The sequence below is a fragment of the Ceratotherium simum genome, chromosome 2, assembly GCF_057802395.1.
Source record: "Ceratotherium simum simum isolate JZ-2026a chromosome 2, ASM5780239v1, whole genome shotgun sequence".
NCBI lineage: Eukaryota > Metazoa > Chordata > Mammalia > Perissodactyla > Rhinocerotidae > Ceratotherium > Ceratotherium simum.
Window position 1 is genome coordinate 24,181,067 of NC_141901.1, and position 19,838 is coordinate 24,200,904.

The 19,838-nt window shown below is 36.6% G+C and overlaps 1 protein-coding gene across 2 annotated transcripts in view; it reads left to right on the top strand.

The window, feature by feature from the left end:
• Positions 1 to 19,838, top strand: part of NSL1 (NSL1 component of MIS12 kinetochore complex) — a 36,926-nt gene that overhangs the window by 1,761 nt on the left and 15,327 nt on the right. For both annotated transcript variants that reach the window (XM_087439280.1, XM_004424895.3), the window contains exons 2-4: positions 1,845 to 1,923; positions 6,595 to 6,725; positions 8,504 to 8,558. In XM_087439280.1, the coding sequence (XP_087295406.1) occupies positions 1,845 to 1,923; positions 6,595 to 6,725; positions 8,504 to 8,558 (265 nt within the window). The remainder of the gene's footprint in view (positions 1 to 1,844; positions 1,924 to 6,594; positions 6,726 to 8,503; positions 8,559 to 19,838) is intronic.

The following is a 19,838-nucleotide window of genomic DNA, read 5'->3' on the forward strand; positions in this document are numbered from 1 at the left end:
CTCTGAGCTAACATCTATTGCCAATCCTCCTTTTTTTCCCCAAAGCCCCAGTAGATAGTTGTATGTCATAGTTGCACATCCTTCTAGTTGCTGTATGGGGGACACAGCCTCAGCATGACCGGAGAAGCGGTGCGTCGTCGGTGTGCACCGGGATCTGAACCGGGCCAGCAGTAGCGGAGCACGCACACTTAACTGCTAAGCCACGGGGCCGGCCCCAGAATAAGTCCTTATTGTAAAAAATTCAAGATAGCATAAAGCAAAACTCTTTGAATTCTCCTCCCCCATCCCTCTTCCTTCCTGGAAATAATTTGCTATTTTGGAGGGAGTAAACCTTCTGCCCCCCCCTTTTTTTTAATGGCTTTAACTTTCTCTCTCTCTTTCTCTTTCAGTTATTTGTTGTTATTTTTTTACATTAACAGTGTCATGCTGATTTATTGTCAGCAACCTTTTTTTTTTTTTTAAACCAATGTCTGACTGTTATTTGTCAATGTTATATAGAGATATACTTCATTCTTTTTTTTTTTTTTTTTTGTGAGGAGATCAGCCCTGTGCTAACATCTGCCAATCCTCCTCTTTTTTTGCTGAGGAAGACTGGCCCTGGGCTAACATCTGTGCCCATCTTCCTCCGCTTTATATGGGACGCCGCCACAGCATGGCTGTGCATCGGTGCGCGCCCGGGATCTGAACTGGCGAACCCTGGGCCACCGTAGCGGAGCACGTGCACTTAACCCCTTGCGCCACTGGGCTGGCCCCTACTTCATTCTTTTTAAGTGTTGCTTGGTATGGATATATTGTATATTTAACCTTTCTCCTAATTTTGAATTTAGATTTTGTATTTTTCCCTTAATATTTCATAATTTCAAACAGTGCTGAAATAAACATTCATAGTATGAGAATAGTCCTTTAGGATACGTTACTAGAAGTGAAATTGTTAGGTAGTAGGGAATGTGCCTTTAAAATTTGAATGGTACTGCCAAATCTTTTTAGTCCTTTATTTTTCAATGTATTATGAACATTTTCACCCTTCAAAAAATAGACTAATACAGTGTACACCCATACATCCATCACCCAATTCAATAGTGATCAAAATCTTGTTACACTTCCTATTTTAAAGCAAATCGAAGATCTCATGTCATTTCATCCCTACGTACTTCAAAAAAAAATAGTCCTTTACAGGGGCCGGCCTGGTGGCGTAAGCGGTTGGGTGTGCCCGCTCCGCTGCGGCCTCCCGGGGCCCGGGGTTGGCCGGTTGGGATCCTGGTTGCGCACCTACGCACTGCTTGGCAGGCCACGCTGTGGCGGTGTCCCCTATGAAGTGGAGGAAGATGGGCACGGATACTAGCCCAGGGCCAGTCTTCCTCAGCAAAAAAAGGGGGGGATTGGCAGATTTTAGCACAGGGCTGATCTCACACAAAAAAAATAAAAAAATAGTCCTTTACAAAGTAGAAATAAATTTCAGTTTCTTTAAGCGTGTGTTTTCCCCCGTTAACATTAACAGTCAGCAGCATATGTAGTACTTATACCCTTGAGATTTAACTGAGCCCAAATTTGTTAGCTTTTATATCTTCTTTCATTTAGGAAGTATATTTTTTGTTTGCAAGAATATTCTAAAATTTTGTATCGAATATTCTTATAGGTAGCATAATAGCTATCAGAGCTAAATGTAGGTGGAATCACTGATGAAAACGGAATCTTCATTGAAAAGAATAAATATGCTAATAGGCTAGTCTGCTAGTTTTCTTTATATTCTTTGTCACAAAACTGATATTGTTAGTTTGCCAAAGTGTTTGAATTCTGTGTTTAAAGTTATTTTTAGTGACTTGAATATTGTGAATTTTTTGCAGACTTTTGAGTCAGCTGTGCAAGAGAATGTCAGCATTAATGGACAAGCATGGCAGGAAACTTCAGATAATTGTCTCATGGGTATGTGACTTAACCTTTTCCTTCTGTCATTAATTTCTGAGTTATTTTTGTACATGATTTTATTTTGAATGCTGTTTTTTAATCCCTATTTTCAGTGTCACTTCTTTTTAAAAAATCCTTTCCTGGGGGGGAAAAGAGGAAACTAATCTAGAAGACTATTGAATTCTAATCTCTGGCAGGCAACACAGTAGGTACCAGATCCTTCGTATATGCTATTTGGCATTTTCAAAAGGACTTTCATCTGATTAATTTTCTTTTTTTTTTTTTTTTAAAGTATTCCTTTATAATTTTTATTTATTTATTTTTTTCCCCCAAAGCCCCAGTAGCTAGTTGTATGCCATAGCTGCACATCCTTCTAGTTGCTGTATGTGGGACGCGGCCTCAGCATGGCTGGAGAAGCGGTGCGTCAGTGCGCTCCCAGGATCCGAACCCGGGCCGCCAGCAGCGGAGCGCACACACTTAACCGATAAGCCACGAGGCCGGCCCTGATTAATTTTCTGATCAAAAGTATCCTTGTTAATAGTTTATTGGAAAACACTGTAGAACTACCCCCAGATGAAGCAACAGGCCCAGAGAATTCCTATGATTAATACCTTATAAATCAAGCTGTTTTTTTTTTTTTTTTGTGAGGAAGATCAGCCCTGAGCCAACATCTGAGGCCAATCCTCCTGTCTTTTTTCTGAGGAAGATTGGCCCTGAGCCAACATCCGTGCCCATCTTCCTCCACTTTGTATGGGACGCCACCACAGGATGGCTCCACAAGCAGTGCCTCGGTGCGTGCCTGGGATCCGAACTGGCGAACCCTGGGCCACCGCAGTGGAGCACGCGCACTTAACCACTTGTGCCACCGATCCGGCCCCATCGACCTGTATTTTTACAGGTTATCTTTAGAGTAGATAGTGAAGTACCCTTAGAATGGGAAGTTAAACTATGAGAGTTCCATGTAAAGGATGAAGTCCATAATGGCAGAAAGCTCCTTAAGAAGACAGTCCAAGGCAGACTTGATTGTACCCTGATTAGTGGTGTTCACCTGTCTAAAGGAATCAAAGTTTTAATAGAAAGAAAATGATCAGTGTAGGAAGGAAAAAAATTGGTTGAAAGGGAATGATCAGTGTGGGAAGAGAGGCAGAATTCTCCAGCCATGTCCTGGGGAAGGGCTACCCTGACAAGAGGGTCAGAGTGTCTTGTCTGTCCCCATGGTGATATTACAGAGATCTGATCAGCATAGCTTGATGTCACTGATAGCTGTTCAGATTATCCAGTTACACGCTTGAGCTGATTCCAAGCCTATCAGGTAACCTTCTCTGGTTATAATTTTTCTTCTCAACATTAAGATAATACTTTGCCCAGAAGACTTCACTGTGTGATCCTTGGGATTATTATTAGAGTTGTCTCTTCAAAGTCACAAAATTCACTTTCTGGTTTATGTATTAAAACAGTAAAAACAATAATATCAGGTTTCCCGAATATTATCAGAGTGATTGCCAATTAGTAGGGGAGAAGTTGTGTATCAGAATCACCCAAACTTTTACTGTGTCTTTATCTCACTTGTTCCGTGAAGTCACTTTGGAATTGCCTTATTGTTTGGTCACTGCCATTAGCAATATGATTCATCAATATAGAGATTAAGGTATGTATTTTCTGACAGGTGGGCAGACTAGGCGGAGTATAGCTATTCTTTGGCCCTTTTTCCCCTTATAACTGTGAGGAGAAATAGTCGAGAATACTACACTTTCACTTTCTTTCATGGGCACCTGATAAATGCCAGGCACTATGCCAAATGCTGGGAAATAGATGAAAAGACATGGTTCTTACCATTTCGGAACTCATTGTTCATGGAAGAAGATGGACAAGGAATCACGATATGCTTTGGGAACTGGGAGAAGACAGAGTACGTTGTTGTTAAATGCATTTAATAAATGAGAGTGTGCTAGGCAGAAAGAAGGTAGTTTTTTTTGTGTTTTTTTTTAAACAATTTATTTATTTATTTATTTTTTCCCCCAAAGCCCCAGTAGATAGTTGTATGTCATAGTTGCACATCGTTCTAGTTGCTGCATGTGGGACGCAGCCCCAGCATGGCCGGAGAAGCGGTGCGTTGGCACGCCCGGGATCCGAACCCGGGCCGCCAGCAGTGGAGCGCATGCACTCAACCACTAAGCCATGGGGCCGGCCCAGAAAGAAGGTAGTTTTTGAAGCAAAAAACCCAGCATGCATAAAGGCACAAAGGAGTGATATGTTTAGGAAATGTCAGAAGTGAATTGGGAAAACTAATGACAGATGTGGCCAGAAAGATAAGTTAGGGCCAGGGCTGGCCCTGTGGCTTAGCGGTTAAGTGCTTGCTCTCCGATGCTGGCGGCCCGGGTTTGGATCCCGGGCGTGGACCGGCGCACCGCTTTTCCGGCCATGCTGAGGCCGTGTCCCACATACAGCAACTAAAGGGATGTGCAGCTATGACATACAACTATCTACTGGGGCTTTAGGGGGAAAAAATAAATAAATAAAATCTTTAAAAAAAAAAAAAAGATAAGTTAGGTCCAGATCACAAAGAGCTTTGCAGGATATGCTAAGGAATTGACACTTTATCCTGTAGGCAATGGGGAACCAGTGAAGGTTTTTAAAGTAGAATTAGATGAAAAGGTTTGTGTTATAGAATGCTAAGTGCTGGCTATGTGGGGGATGGATTGGAGAAGGGAGAAATTTAAGGCAGGCAGACCTTAGGGAGGTAATTGCAGTGGTACAGCAAAAAGATGGTGAAGTCCTATACTGAGACTGTGGGAAAGGAGAGAAAAAGACAGGGTCAGGCAGATAGAATTAATGGGACTTGGATCTGATCTAGTAAGTAGAAGCAGTAACTAAGCTTCACAAGGGCAGAGGTTTTTGTATATTTTGTTCACTGAGATTGTTTATAAATGAGTGAGTGAGTGAAGGAACAAAAATACAAGTGAAACCAACTTCTTCCTCCCTGTCCCTGTAACTACTCTGAAAGTACTTGAATTCAGGAGGCTTGACTAGGCACATTTAAGAATGAAAATGTAAGCTCCTTGAGAGCAGGGACTATATTTGATTTTCTCATCACTATGTTTTCAGCACTTAGCTTGGCACATGGTAGGCACCCACTAAATATTTGTGAAATTAATGACATTCTTCCCTGCTCAAATTGTTTCTACATTTCAGTTTTGTAGCTTTATTGCTAGGTGGCGCTAAGAAACCATTTTCCTCCCTACATAGCCGATTTAGATGGAAGACTTGTGTTTTTTTAACTGATTGTGAAATAGTACATTGTTCCTTTCAGGTTAGTGATTTAACTTTTTTAATGGATAAATTAAAATTTAGGGAAGGCTGCTCATTTAAATGAGTATTCAAAATAAGAGATGACTGTGTCTTTCATAATACTCGCAAAAGAAGTAATTTAGTCGGACTTAATGAATATTTGTTACATGAATGAAAGACCATACCTGATATACCTTATTAATCTTTACCTGATATGTACATATATGCTGATATGTATCAGCAATTCTCAAAAGGTTTCCAAAAATATGTATCATGTTTCAGACTTCTCCCTAATAAAGCTTCTACCCAATAAAATAAATAGATTTGATCCATTCCCCACATTTGGTATAGCAGAACACGTATGATCTAGATCAGTTAAGCTGAGGATCTAGCTCTTCAGTATTTTTAACTACTTAATATTTGTTACTCTTTAAAATGATTTTCAAAATAAGGTTGGTGTATCACCTGCATTCATCTTATCTGAGGTGCTTAATTTCTGGGCCCCATCCCAGAGACCTGCTGACTTATACTTTCTGAACTTCTGACAAGTTTTCTGGGCGATTATTCATTCTGCTTAAGTTTGAGAGTCACTATTTTAAAACTCAGGAAAGTATCTGATAAAATAGTTTTAGCTACATCAAAGATACTGTAAAGTCACCATAGCTTTCACTTTTTCCTGCCGTCTGTCCAGTTGAGTCCTATTTTGGATCTAGCTACTCCACTCACTGCTACTGTCACAGCTTTGGTTCAGCACACCACAAAGTCAAAACTTGTTAGGATCCCTGATATTAAATGCCCTTTCCAATCTACTTCTTTTATATTTTACCATCCTTCTTTCCTCATACTTGATCCTGCAGCCATTTAGAACTTTTTCTCTTTCTAAATACTCGGTGATCTTACAAGTACTGTTTCTTCTGCCTAAAATGCTTCTAGCATTTTTTCCCCTACCTTTTTTATCCAGGGGATTTATACTTACATTTCAAGGCCCAGCTCAAATGTTACTTTCTCTTTAAAGTCTTAAATTCCGCAGGCAGAGTTAGTGTTCCACTGTTCTGTCTCCTGATAGCATTTTGCTCATACCTCTGTTGCATTCATCAAGTTGCTTTACAATTATCTGTCTGTTTCTTCCAGTGAACTGGGAGCTCATAGACAGCAACGATCATCTTATGTTCATCTTTGTATTTCTCTGATTTAGGCCTGGCTTCCCATAGGTGCTCAATAATTGATTGTTCAATCAGTAAATGAGTCAGTCACCAAAGTAGGGGCATCCATGAACTTGCCATATTTGTTTTCCTTAATTATTTTGTGTTATCTAAATTTAGTTTACTTAGATTACATTTCCATATAGAATATAAACAATGTGTTTTAAGGAATTTTTTTGATTTTTTTTTTTTGAAATAGATTCTGATATCAAAGTGCTTGAAGATCAGTTTGATGAAATCATAGTAGATGTAGCCACAAAACGTAAGCAGTATCCCAGAAAGATCCTTGAATGTGTCATCAAAACCATAAAAGCAAAACAAGAAATTCTGGTAAGACGATTTACTTTTAAGATAGTAAATTTTCTGTTATGTCTATTTTACTATAGTAAAAAAATAATAAAGTATAAGATCCACATGGAGATAAATGACATTTTGTTTTCTTTGTTTTTCCTACCTCAATTACTACCTTTTGTCTCTTGGAAGACCTTTTCCTGTTCTAAGTTATAGTAGGTTAAGGTAGAATTTGAAGATGGAAGACTGATAATGACTTCCTAATTCTGAGACCAGGAAGGAAAAAGAAATTTATCTTTTAAACCTCTTATTTCTATTTGTCCTTTGTGTTTGGCACATTATTTGTATGTGTTTATATATTTTGGAGGAGCTTTTAGTTAAATTGATGGTGAAGATTGAGTACCTGTTTATAACACTGAAATTGGCTATATGAACTGTGTGTAACTTGTTTTGCTCCAAAAATCATGACAGGGTGGAAGTAGGTTTGCTGGGAGTGGCACTGCCTCTGGAGTGAGAAACACGTTTCGATTTTAGATTATGCTATTCTGTTTGTCCTTAGTTTTTGAAATTAGCATAGTTTCACATATAAATCTTCCAGTTGCTTTCCTTTAATGAATTGTTTTAGGGCAGCAAAGGCAAGTACTTTATCTCAACATTTTCATCATTCTAAGAGAAAGAAAGTGTTTATAAGCAGAATTTTTCATGTTTTTCTTCCATAGCAGTTAGTTTTTAAAGAAATACCCCATTCTATCCCCCCGCCCTTTAAAGTTTCTTCAGGAAAAACATTCAAAATGTATTTATTTTCCAGTGTCTCCCTCCCTATTCCTACCCCTCCCTCCCTGAAAAAAAGCCTGGTAATCAGTATTGTGTAAAAGCAAGGAAGTTCACAGGCGTAGGTGAGGTACTCCTGTGGAGAGTTAAAAAGTCACGCAAAATGGATGGAGTGAGGATAAAAAGACAGCTTTTTAAAAAAACCTTTTGGCTCCTGCTAGCTCTGGGCAAGAGTAAGGAGGAACATTTCCCTCTTTCTTTTTGCCTGAACTGTGGATCCTATTCCTTTAGTTGTGCTACTGTAGTCCCAGTGTATCACAGAGTATATAGGCTTTAGTGGGCTGACGTGGTAGTAGCCTCGCCACTTTTTAAAACAGTTTCTGTGAGAATATGAGTTCTGAGTTCCAAACATTTGTCTTAAAATGAAGTTTTGAAACACAGTCCATTTATAATATGGAGACTACCCTGTACTTAAATACAAAAATCAATCTCTGTGTCTTTAAATTTGCTTGATTGCTTTTTCTTCTTATACTTTTTTTTGGTGAGGATGATTAGCCCCGAGCTAACATCTGTTGCTAATCTTCCTCTTTTTGCTGAGGAAGATTGGCCCTGAGCTAACATCTGTGCCCATCTTCCTCTATTTTTTTTTTTTCCGTATGTGGGACACTGCCACAGCACAGCTTGATGAGCCATGGGTAGGTCCACGTCTGGGATCTGAACCTGTGAACCCCAGGCCGCCAAAGCAGAGCTTGTGAACTTAACCACCATGCCACCACACCAGCCCCTTTTTACTTTTTTTATAGTGCTATTTCTTAATGTATGCAGTAGGTGGCAATACTATAAAAGGTATAATTCGGACTTAGTTTGACTGATCTGATCTTCTTTTCCCCTCCCTTCCCTACAGATTTCAAGATCTAATGTTTTTTTCTTTGCAAATGATGATGCTACTGACTATGTAGTATATTTACTTACATTAACTGAAGGAAATATTTATATGAGGCATTAAGTGGTTAAATTGAATCTGTTTTAATTTATATTATGTTTAGAAGCAGTACCACCCAGTTGTACAGCCGTTGGACCTAAAATATGATCCTGATCCAGGTGAGTCAATGTTCATTTGTGGTAGAAATGAAGCATCAGCATGTAATTTTTATGAGTTCTTGATATTCTTCTAAAGGTGTCAGCATCAAAAGTATTTTCCCTGTGATGCTCTAACTCACTATCAGTCATCCATGTTTAGCTCTTCACTTAGAATTATGAGAACTTGCTCTAAACCTACTGACTCAGAATCTCCAGGGGTAGGACCCAGGAATATGGACTTGATAAAGCTCTCTCCTGACTATTATAATGCTTTCCCAATCTCTAACTTTTATTATATTACCGTTCCATCTCTAACTGCTATTATATTATCCTTTCTTTGCATTATAGCCAAAGTTATACTATTAAAGCACTCTCTCGGTGTCACTCCCCAGTGCAATAACTTTCATTGGTTTCTCATTGTTGACAGAATAAAATCCAAAAGAATATAATGTTCAACTTAAGAAGAGATATACATGCTTGTTATGCCTTTGAACTTAATTCCATTTCTGTTTAGATGCATCCTCTAAAACAAATAAAATTGATACAAACTTATGAAAATCTAGCAACAGAACTGGCATTGCTAGAAATATGGATCATACATGCTTTTAAATGGCTCTATTCTCACATTTTAAAATTTGTAACAATTTTCCTAAGAGATCTTTTGGAATTTGCCTTTGGCACTCAAAATTACCATTTCTGGAGGCTGGCCCTGTGGCGTAGGGGTTAAGTTCGAGTGCTCTGCTTCAGCTGCCCAGGGTTCACACGTTCAGATCCTGGGGGCGGACCTATGCACCGCTCATTAAGCCATGCTGTGGCAGGCATCCCACGTATAAAATAGAGGAAGATGGGTACAGATGTTAGTTCAGGGCCAATCTTCCTCAGCAAAAAGAGGAAGATTGGCAACAAGTGTTAGCTCAGGGCTAATTTTCCTCACCAAAAAAAAAATTACCATTTCTGAACTATTAGAAAAAATAGTTAAGACCTTGATTTATTTGTATGGGATATTTATACTTATGGCTTTGAGTACCTTACCTTTGTCGAACTCTGAACTACTTTCTGACACGCCCCCTTCCCCTCTCCAAATCTTCCAAACTGATGGGATAAACTGAGAGGGGAAAGTACGAGCATAAAGATATTCTGAAATTGGTTAAAATCACAGCATTCACTGTGTTTGACAATAAAAATTAACCTAGGGCCCAACACTTAATTGTCATAGTTCACTAAAAACGATAGTTGCCAAAATGCAGTGGTTAACATATATTTGTTTTCATTTTGAACAACATAAAAATAATAATTGAAACTTGTAGTTTCATAATATGCTCAAGTATTATTTTTTAGCTACATTTAATTCACCTCTAATGAAACTTGGTAACCTCTTAGGAGGGAAAACAAATTTACTTAAACGATCCTTAGAAAAGCTATGTGATTTTACTCCCACCATTCCAGTTATATAGTATAAGTGAGAAAATCTTATGTATCATATGATTCTGATTTCAAAAGTAAGCAAAGGAATAATTAGAATCTAACTTTGGGGAAATGTTGAGATTTTGTCATTATACATTTTCATAATGTTCATAAGCTTAGAATAGGATCAGGTCTTTAAGCACAGCAAAATTAGCTTATACGTACTGGTCGTACATCCTTGGGGAAGTCACTTGACTTCTTCAAGCCTCAGTTTCTTTATGGCGAATCTTAGAGTTGGAGCCTGATGCTTTAGGTGTGAATTCCAGCTCTTGTCACTAAATATTACAGAAATGTCCTGCCCACTTACAGAGGTTGTGGTATGAATGGGATGAGATAAGTGGCTCTATACACACACTATAACTAAAATACGTTAAGTAGTGGTTTGTAAAGAGGTGCTGTGTAATAATAACCCTATGATAAATCCTAACCCATTTACAGTAGTATACCTTACAATATTGCATAGCTTATAATACGTTTAACTGGTAAAATCATATGAAACCAATTAAATGGCTTAGGAGGAAAGTGGAAAGCATAAATTTATATAGGACCTAAAAATCTGAATAAGCTGCATGGGAAAACTTTTGTTGGAACTTCTTAAAAGTTTTTTTCTTTTTGTCATTGGAATATTAAGTGATATCAAATTTATTTGAAAGCTGACACTTTTGAAGAAGGTTATCTGATTTTCAAAACACAATACGTAGGCAATGTGTATCACATTGATTTGGCATAATTATGTTAGGAACTTTGGGAGATACAGGGATAAAACAGACAGTTTCTCCCCATAAAGAGCTTTTGTCTGAGTAGAAGAAATAAGAGAGCAACATCAAATAGGATTCTTTCATGCCCTCTAACTGAATCCTCTCCCAGTTTTTCCCATTTGAGTAAATGGCACCTTCACCTGCAAATTGTTTTAGTCAGAAGTCAACCTTGATTCTTTCCTCTCTTGAACTCCTCATATGCAGTCCGTCAATAAGTCCTACAAATTATTCCTTTGAAATAATCATCTCACATTCATCCACTTCTCTTCATCTTGCTATTGTCACCTCTATTCTAGGTCACCATCTCTCTAGCCAGGGTTTCTACAAATGCTTCCTAGGAAGTCTTCATGTTTTCCTCTTGCTCTTTTCTGTTCCATTCTATATATATCAGGTAGAGTTGATTTTTTTTAATCCTTTGAAATATTTCAAACATAAAGAAAATACAGAGTATAACGTAATGAACATCTCTGTACTTACCGCCCATATTTAAGGGCTATTCATGTTTTGCCAAACTTGCTTTAGACCCTCTAGGAACTAAAGTGTATGGAAACAGTTGAAACTTTCTTTGTGCCCCTCTACCATCCCATTTACTTTAGGAGTAAGCACTATCCTCAAGCTGTGTGGATCCTTCCTATCCATGTTTTTATCTTTTTACTTTATAGATACGTATCCATAAACGTATGACATTTGTTTGTATATTTTTATGTAAAGAATTATCATACTGATCATATCATTCTGCAGCTCAGTTTTTAATATAAAGATCATTTTCTTACGATTTTACCAGTTAGATGTCTTATAAGCTATGCATTATTTTAAGGTATACATTGTATACACACATAGCTTTCTATTAATTTAGCTAATATATAGTATTCCAGTGTATAAATACACCAGTGTTTATCGATTTGTTTGCTGAGGAACACTTAGATTGTTTCTCTTTTTTGCTGTTATAAACAGTATTGCAATGAATGTTCTTATACCTGTCTCCTTATATAGTGTAAATATGCCACCAGTTCTCTGAGATGGATTTCTAGAAGCAGAATTTCTAGGTTATAGAGTTTGTTTCTGTTCAGTTTTAGTATATTTGAGCTTTACTGCCCCTCCAAAGTAGTTGTATCTGTTTACATTCTCACTAGCAGTATATGCAAGTTCCTGCTTCCCCACATTTCGCCAGCAATTTTTAGTCAGGCTTTCTGGGGTTTTTTTTTGCCAATTTGGTGGGCATGCAGTAGTATTTAAAGTGAGGTTGAGCATCCTTTCTTATGTTTTTTGACCCTACAGTTTCTTCTGTGAGTTGTCTATGTATATTCTTTGCCCATTTTTCTACTGGGTTGTTTGAACTTTTCTTGTTCATTTCTAAGAGTAACACACACAGGCACATATACATACACACATATGCACACACGCATTCTGGATGTCAGTCCTTTGGTTATAAGCACTGTAAATATTTGTTCTCAATTTTTGGCTTGTCTTATGACCTTATATATGTTTTAAAATTCAGAAGTTTTAAAATTCAGTGTAGTCGGATTTACAGGTTTTTTTCCTTTATAATTGGTTCTTTCAGTGTCTTTGAGAAATCATCTGCCCAAGTGACATAAAAATCCTTTGTTATTTTCTTTACACAGTTTTGGTTATCATGTTTAGGCCTTGAATCCATCTGAAATTTTAAAAAAAATTTTATGAGGAAGGGATCTAATTTCTACCATACTGATAGCCAGGTGTCCTAACATCACTTATTGATTAGTCCCATCTTTTCTCCACTGCTTTGTAATGCCACTCTCTCATGTACAAGTTTCTACATATTTTAAGGGTCTGTTTCTGGGCTCTGTTTTTAATTTTATTGGTTGACTTGGCTGTCTCTGTACCATTACCACACTTTTTAAGTTACTGTAGTTTTTTAAGAAGGCTTGATATCTTGCAATTTCTTCAAAATTTTGTTGCCTCTTCATGGCCCTTTCCTCTTCTATAGGAATTTTTAGGATCATCTTGTTAAATTGCATGAAAATCTTAGCGAGATTTGATTGGTATTGCATGTAATTTACAGATTAATTTGGAGAAAAGTGTCGTGTTTCCAATATAATGTCTTCCCATTTGTGAACATATTATATCTCATTTTGGGTTTTTCAAAATGTCCTTCAATAGTGTTTTATAAACGCAGGTAATAAAGATGGTTGTAAGAGTGCTGCCTGCTTGCTACATGGAAAACAGTGTTATTTAAGGGGATGGATGTGATAGCCGTTCTGTAATGTATGTAGAGAAGTGTTTAAAAACACCTAATAAAGATCGTTATAAGAAAAAAAATAGTGTTTTATAAATTTCTCTATATAGGTTTTGCACATCTTTTATTTATTGCTAAGTACTTTGCCTTTTTGTAGCTATTGTAAATGGTAACATTTTGGGATTACATATTATAATTGAATATTGCTGGTATTTAAGAACACCATTGATTTTTTTTTTTATAGGCTATAGTCTACTTTATTATTTTTTTTACATTGGTTTATAACATTGTATAAATTTCAGGTGTACATCATTATACTTCTATTTCTGCATAGATTACATCATGTTCATCACCCAAATACTAATTACAACCCATCACCACACACATGTGCTCAATTATCCCTTTCGCCCTCCTCCCTCCCCCCTCCCCCCTGCCCCTCTGGTAACCACCAATCCAATCTCTGTCTCTATGTGTTTGTTTATTGTTGTTATTATCTACTACTTAATGAAGGAAATCATACAGTATTTGACCTTCTCCCTCTGACTTATTTCACTTTGCATAATACCCTCAGTGTCCATCCATGTTGTCACAAATGGCTGGATTTCATCGTTTCTTATGGCTGAGTAGTATTCCATTGTGTATATATACCACATCTTCTTTATCCATTCGTCCCTTGATGGGCACTTAGGTTGCTTCCAAGTCTTGGCTATTGTGAATAACGCTGCAATGAACACAGGGGTGCATGTATCTTTATGCATTGGTGTTTTCAAGTTCTTTGGATAAATACCCAGCAGTGGAATAGCTGGATCGTATGGTAGTTCTATCCTTGATTTTTTTGAGGAATCTCCATACTGTTTTCCATAGTGGCTGCACCAGTTTGCACTCCCACCAGCAGTGTATGAGAGTTCCCTTCCCTTCACATCCTCTCCAACACTTGTTGTTTCCTGTCTTGTCAATTATAGCTATTCTGACAGGTGTGAGGTGATATCTCATTGTAGTTTTGATTTGCATTTCCCTGATAGTTAATGATTTTGAACATCTTTTCATGTGTCTGTTGGCCATCTGTATATCTTCTTTGGAGAAATGTCTGTTCAGGTCTTTTGCCCATTTTTTAATTGGGTTGGTAGTTTTTTTGTTGTTGAGATGCATGAGTTCTTTATATATTTTGGAGATTAAGCCCTTATCAGAAGTATGGTTTGCAAATATCTTCTCCCAATTGTTAGGTTGTCTTTTTGTTTTGTTGATGGTTTCCTTTGCTGTGCAGAAGCTTTTTAGTTTGATGTAGTCCCATTTGTTTATTTTTTCTATTGTTTCTCTTACCTGGTCAGACATGGTGCTTGAAAATATGTTGCTAAGACCGATGTCGAAGAGCGTACTGCCTGTGTTTTCTTCTAGAAGTTTCATAGTTTCAGGTCTTAGATTCAAGTTTTTGATCCATTTGGAGTTAATTTTTGTGTATGGTGTGAGGTAAGGGTCTACTTTCATTTTTTTGCATGTGGCTATCCAGTTTTCCCAACACCATTTGTTGAAGAGACTTTCTTTTCTCCATTGTATGTTCTTGGCTCCTTTGTCAAAGATTACCTGTCCGTAGATGTGTGGGTTTATTTCTGGGCTTTCGATTCTATTCCATTGATCTGTGTGTCTGTTTTTGTGCCAGTACCATGCTGTTTTGGTTACTATAGCTTTGTAGTATATTTTGAAATCAGGGACTGTGATACCTCCAGCTTTGTTCTTTTTTCTCAGGATTCTTTTAGCTCTTCGGGGTCTTCTGTTGTTCCATATAAATTTTAGGATTCTTTGTTCTATTTCTGTGAAAATTGTTGGAACTTTGATAGGGATTGCATTGAATCTATAGATGGCTTTAGGAAGTATGGACATCTTAACTATGTTAATTCTTCCAATCTAAGAGCACGGAATATCTTTCCATTTCTTTGTGTCTTCTTCAATTTCTTTCAGCAATGTTTTATAGTTTTCTGTGTACAGCTCTTTCACCTCTTTGGTTAAGTTTATTCCTAGGTATTTTATTCTTTTTGTTGCAATTGTAAATGGGATGGTATTCTTAATTTCTCTTTCTGCTACTTCGTTGTTAGTGTATAGAAATGCAACTGATTTTTGTATGTTGATTTTGTATCCTGCAACTTTACCATATTCGTTTATTACTTCTAAAAGTTTTCTGGTGGATTCTTTAGGGTTTTCTATATATAAAATCATGTCATCTGCAAATAGTGACAGTTTCACTTCTTCCTTTCCAATTTGGATCCCTTTTATTTCTTTCCCTTGCCTGATTGCTCTGGCTAGGACTTCCAGTACTATGTTAAATAGGAGTGGTGACAGTGGGCATCCTTGTCTGAAGAACACCATTGATTTTTATTGCTGACCTCTTATTAGTTCTAATGGTTTATCTAGTTTCAGTTAGATTTTTTAAAAGGTAGATAATCATATCATTTGCAAGTAATGATGGGTTTTGTCTTTTTCCCAAGTTTACATGTCGTCTTTGTCTTATGGTGATTAGAACCTCCAGTATAATGTTGAATAGTAGTGGTGGTAGTGGTCATAAAATTTTAAAATTATGAATAAGTGTTTAATTTTATTGAGCACTTCTTTTGCATTGACTGAGATCATATATTTGTATAACCAACTTAATGAAGAATAATTTACATATGATAAAATACATCCATTTTATGCATACAGTTAGTTTTGAGAAATATATACAACTATGAGCTATCACCACAATTCAGATATAGTAGAACATTTTCCACCCCTTATAAAGTTCCCTTGTACCCCAAAATCATATGCTTTTTCTCTAACTCTTAATATGGTAAATTAACATTGACAGATTTTTCTGATGATTATCTTTACATTCATATAGAAAACCTCTTACTCATTAATATATTTTTTTGTCATACACTGTTGTATTAAATTTTCCTATACTTTATACTTGTACTTTATTTAGTATGTTTGCCTATACTATGTTTGCATCTTTAGTCATAAAAAAATGAATATGTGGTTTTTTTGGTGAGGAAGATTGGCCCTGAGCTAACATCTGTTGCCCAGCTTCCTTGCTTTTGCTTGAGGAAGATGGTCCCTGAGCTAACATCTGTGCCAGTCTTCCTCTATTTTGTATGTGGGACGCCACCACAGTATGGCTTGATGAGCAGTGTGTAGATCCGTTTCTGGGATGGAAACCTGCGAACCCTGGGCCACCAAAGCGGAGCATGAGAACTTAACCACTGTGCCATGGGGCCAACCCCAATAGGTGGTATTTTTAAACATACTGTCCCTTTCTCATTTTTCCTCAAGATTATGCTGCTCTCATAAAAGAGTCCGTAAAGATAGAAGTTATTTTTTCTTTGAAGAGTTGATTCATCTAAAAAACAATCTGAGCCTAGTATGTGGGGGGATGATGTTGATTTAACTGATTTAGTATATTTAATGGTTATTGATTTCTTCAGATTTTTAGTTTTTTCTTGAATCAATTTTGGTAATATTTGTTTAGAAAATTGTTTGATCCATGTGTTGAATATATTTGTGTGAAACTGTCTATAGTAATTGCTTATAATTTTAAAAATCTCTACTCCGTATATGAAGAGAAAGAATATTTTCTTTCTTAATATTGTTTATTTATGCTTTCTTTTTTTTTCTTGATATCTTGCTCTAGATTTCTTTGTTTTTATTGATCTTTTCAGAGAGTCAGACTTTATTTTTGCTGAGTTTCTCTATTGTTTTTTTTAGTTTTCTGGTGCCTTGAGTTCTGATCTTGTCTTTAGTATGGTCTTCCTGCTTTCTTGAATTTTCTGTGTTAGTTTTAGCTTCTTGAGTTTAACATTTAGTTTATTTCTGTCTTATTTTTTAACAAATGCATTTAAGGCTACAAATTTGTCTCTAAGTCTTGCTTTAGTTCCATCCCCAAGTGTTGACATGTAGGACTTTCATAGTTCAGCTCTAAATACTTTTTAGTTTCCAAATATAGGCGTTTTCTTTTACTATTTCCCTTCCCTCCTTTTTTTTTTTTTTTTGCCTTCTATCATGTTAGAATTTTCTTTATTTTCTCATTTTTCTTTTTTTCTGGTTTGGAAGATATATGCTATGTTCCTATTCCTTTATTGTTACCTATAAAATTTTAGCATGCTATAATTCTAAAATTAATCAAGTCTGAAATTATTCAGTATTTCAGGTCCTCTTCTGGGCAGGACAAAGACCTTAGTACACTGTACCCACTGAATAAGCACAGTCCCTCCCCAATTAAACTTCTTATTTGTATCTAGAATTTTAGTTCTTCTCTTGTTAAAAAATACAATTTAATGGTTACACTTTTTTTGTGTGTGTGTGAGGAAGATCAGCCCTGAGCTAACATCCATGCCAATCCTCCTCTTTTTGCTGAGGAAGACCAGCCCTCAACTAGCATCTATTGCCAATCCTGCTTTTTTTTTCCCTTTTTCTCCCCAAAGCCCCAGTAGATAGTTGTATGTCATAGCTGCACATCCTTCTAGTTGCTGTATGTGGGACGCGGCCTCAGCATGGCGGGAGAAGCGGTGCGTTGGTGCGCGCCCGGCATCCGAACCCGGGCCGCCAGTAGCAGAGCGCATGCACTTAACTCCTAAGGCACGGGGCCGGCCCCTGGTTACACTTTTTTGCACTGAATGAATGATTAAATTTGTCAACAAAATTTTCCAAATTTTGTAATTACCGTTGTTTCTTGACTCTTATACCTTCCTTCTAGGTTCACTTTTCTTCTTGCTGGAGTGCTTCTTCAGGTACTTTGAATAAAAATCTGTGGGTGGTAGACTCTTAGTTTTTATTTCATCCTAGCTCTTGAATTTTGTTTTGTTTACTTTCGTATTGAATGTATTACACCATTATCTTTGACACTCATTTTTTGATGGCCTTATTGAGATATAATTAATATACCATATAATTCACCCATTTAAAGTGTACAACTTGGTGGCTTTTAGTATATTCACCAAGTTATGCAACCATCACCATAATCAATTCTTTAAATATTTTGTTCACTCCGAAAAGAAACCCCACACCCCTTAGCCATTCTCCCCCAGTCTCTCATCCCTCTTGCCCAGTCCTAGGCAACCACTAACCTACTTTCTGTCTATGGATTTAACTATTCTGAACATTTCGTATAAGTGGAATCATGCAATATCTGGTTCTTTGTGACTGGCTTCTTTGAATTAGCATAATGTTTTCAAGGTCCATTCATGTTGTAGCATGTATCAGTACTTCATTTCTTTTTGTTGCCAGGTAATATTCCATTGTATGGATATACCACATTTTATTTATCCACTCAGTATACAGACATTTTTTAGTTGTTTCAGCTTTTTGACTATTATGAATGTGCTGCTATGTGTACAGTTATTGAGTGGATATATGTTTTCAATTCTCTTGAGTATATATAGCTAGGAATGGGATGGCTGGGTTATATGGTAACTCTACGTTTAGCTTTTAGAGGAACTATTGAACTGTTTTCCAAAGCAGCTGCACCATTTTACATTCCCACCAGCAGTGTATGAGGGTTCCAGTTTTTCCACATCCTTACCAGCTCTTATTATCTCTTTTTGATTATAGCCATCCTTGTGGGTGTGAAGTGATGTCTCATTGTGATTTTGATTTGCATTTCTATAACGACTAAAAATGTTGAGTATCTTTTCATGTGCTTATTGGGCATTTGTATATCTTCTTTGGAGAAATGTCTATTCAAATCCTTTGACCATTTTTTAATTGGGTTATTTATTTTTTTATTGTTGAGTCATAATGGTTCTTTATATATTCTGGAAATTAGTCCCTAATCAGATATATGATTTGCAAATATTTTCTGCCATTCTGTGGGCTGTCTTTTCCCTTTATTGGTGGTGTTCTTGAAGTACAAATTTTCAAGCATTGGTTAAGTCCATTTTATCTGTTTTTTTCCTTTGGTTGCTTGTGCTTTTGGTGTCATATCTCAGAAACTGTTGCCTAATATAATGTTGTGAGGATTTATGCTTCTGCGTTCTAAGAATTTTATCGTACATTTAGGTCTTTGATCCACTCTGAGTTAATTTTTGTTTATGGTGTGAGATAGGACTCCAGCTTCATTCTCTTGTGTGTGTATATCTAGTTGTTTCAGCACAATTTGTTGAAAAGGCTATTCTTTACCCCACTAAATGGTGTTGGCACCCTTGTTGGAAATTAGTTGACTGTAATGTGCAGGTTTATTTGTAGGCTTACAGTTCTATTTCATTGATCTGTGTATTTATCCTTAGGGCAGTACCACACTGTCTTGATTATTACAACTTTGCAGTAGGTTTTGAAATCAGGATGTGTGAGTCCTGCAACTTGGTTCTTTTTCAAGATTGTTTTGGCTCTCTGGGTCCCTTGGATTTCCATATGAATTTTAGGATCAGCTTGTCAATTTCTGCAAAGAAGCCAGCTGGGATTTTCATAGGGACTGTGTTGAAACTGTAGATTAATCTGAGAGTATTGCTATTTTAATATGAAGTTTTCTGACCCATGAACAACAAATGTCTTTCCATTTACTTAGATCTTCTTTAATTTCTTTCAACAAAGTTTTCTAGTTTTTAGCACTTCTTTTGTTACACTTATTCCTAAGTATTTTATTCTTTTGATGCTAATGTAAATGGAATTTTTAAAAATTTTATTTTCAGTTCATTGCTACTGTATAGAAATAGAATTGATTTTTGTATATTGATCTTGTATCTTGCAATCTTGCTGATCTCGTTTATTAGTTCTAATAGTTTTTTAGTGGATTCTTTAGAATTATCTATATAAAAGATTATATCATGTCATCTGCAAATAGAGATAGTTTTACTTCTTGCTTTCCAATCTGATTGTCTGACTTTCATTGTTGATGAGAAGTCT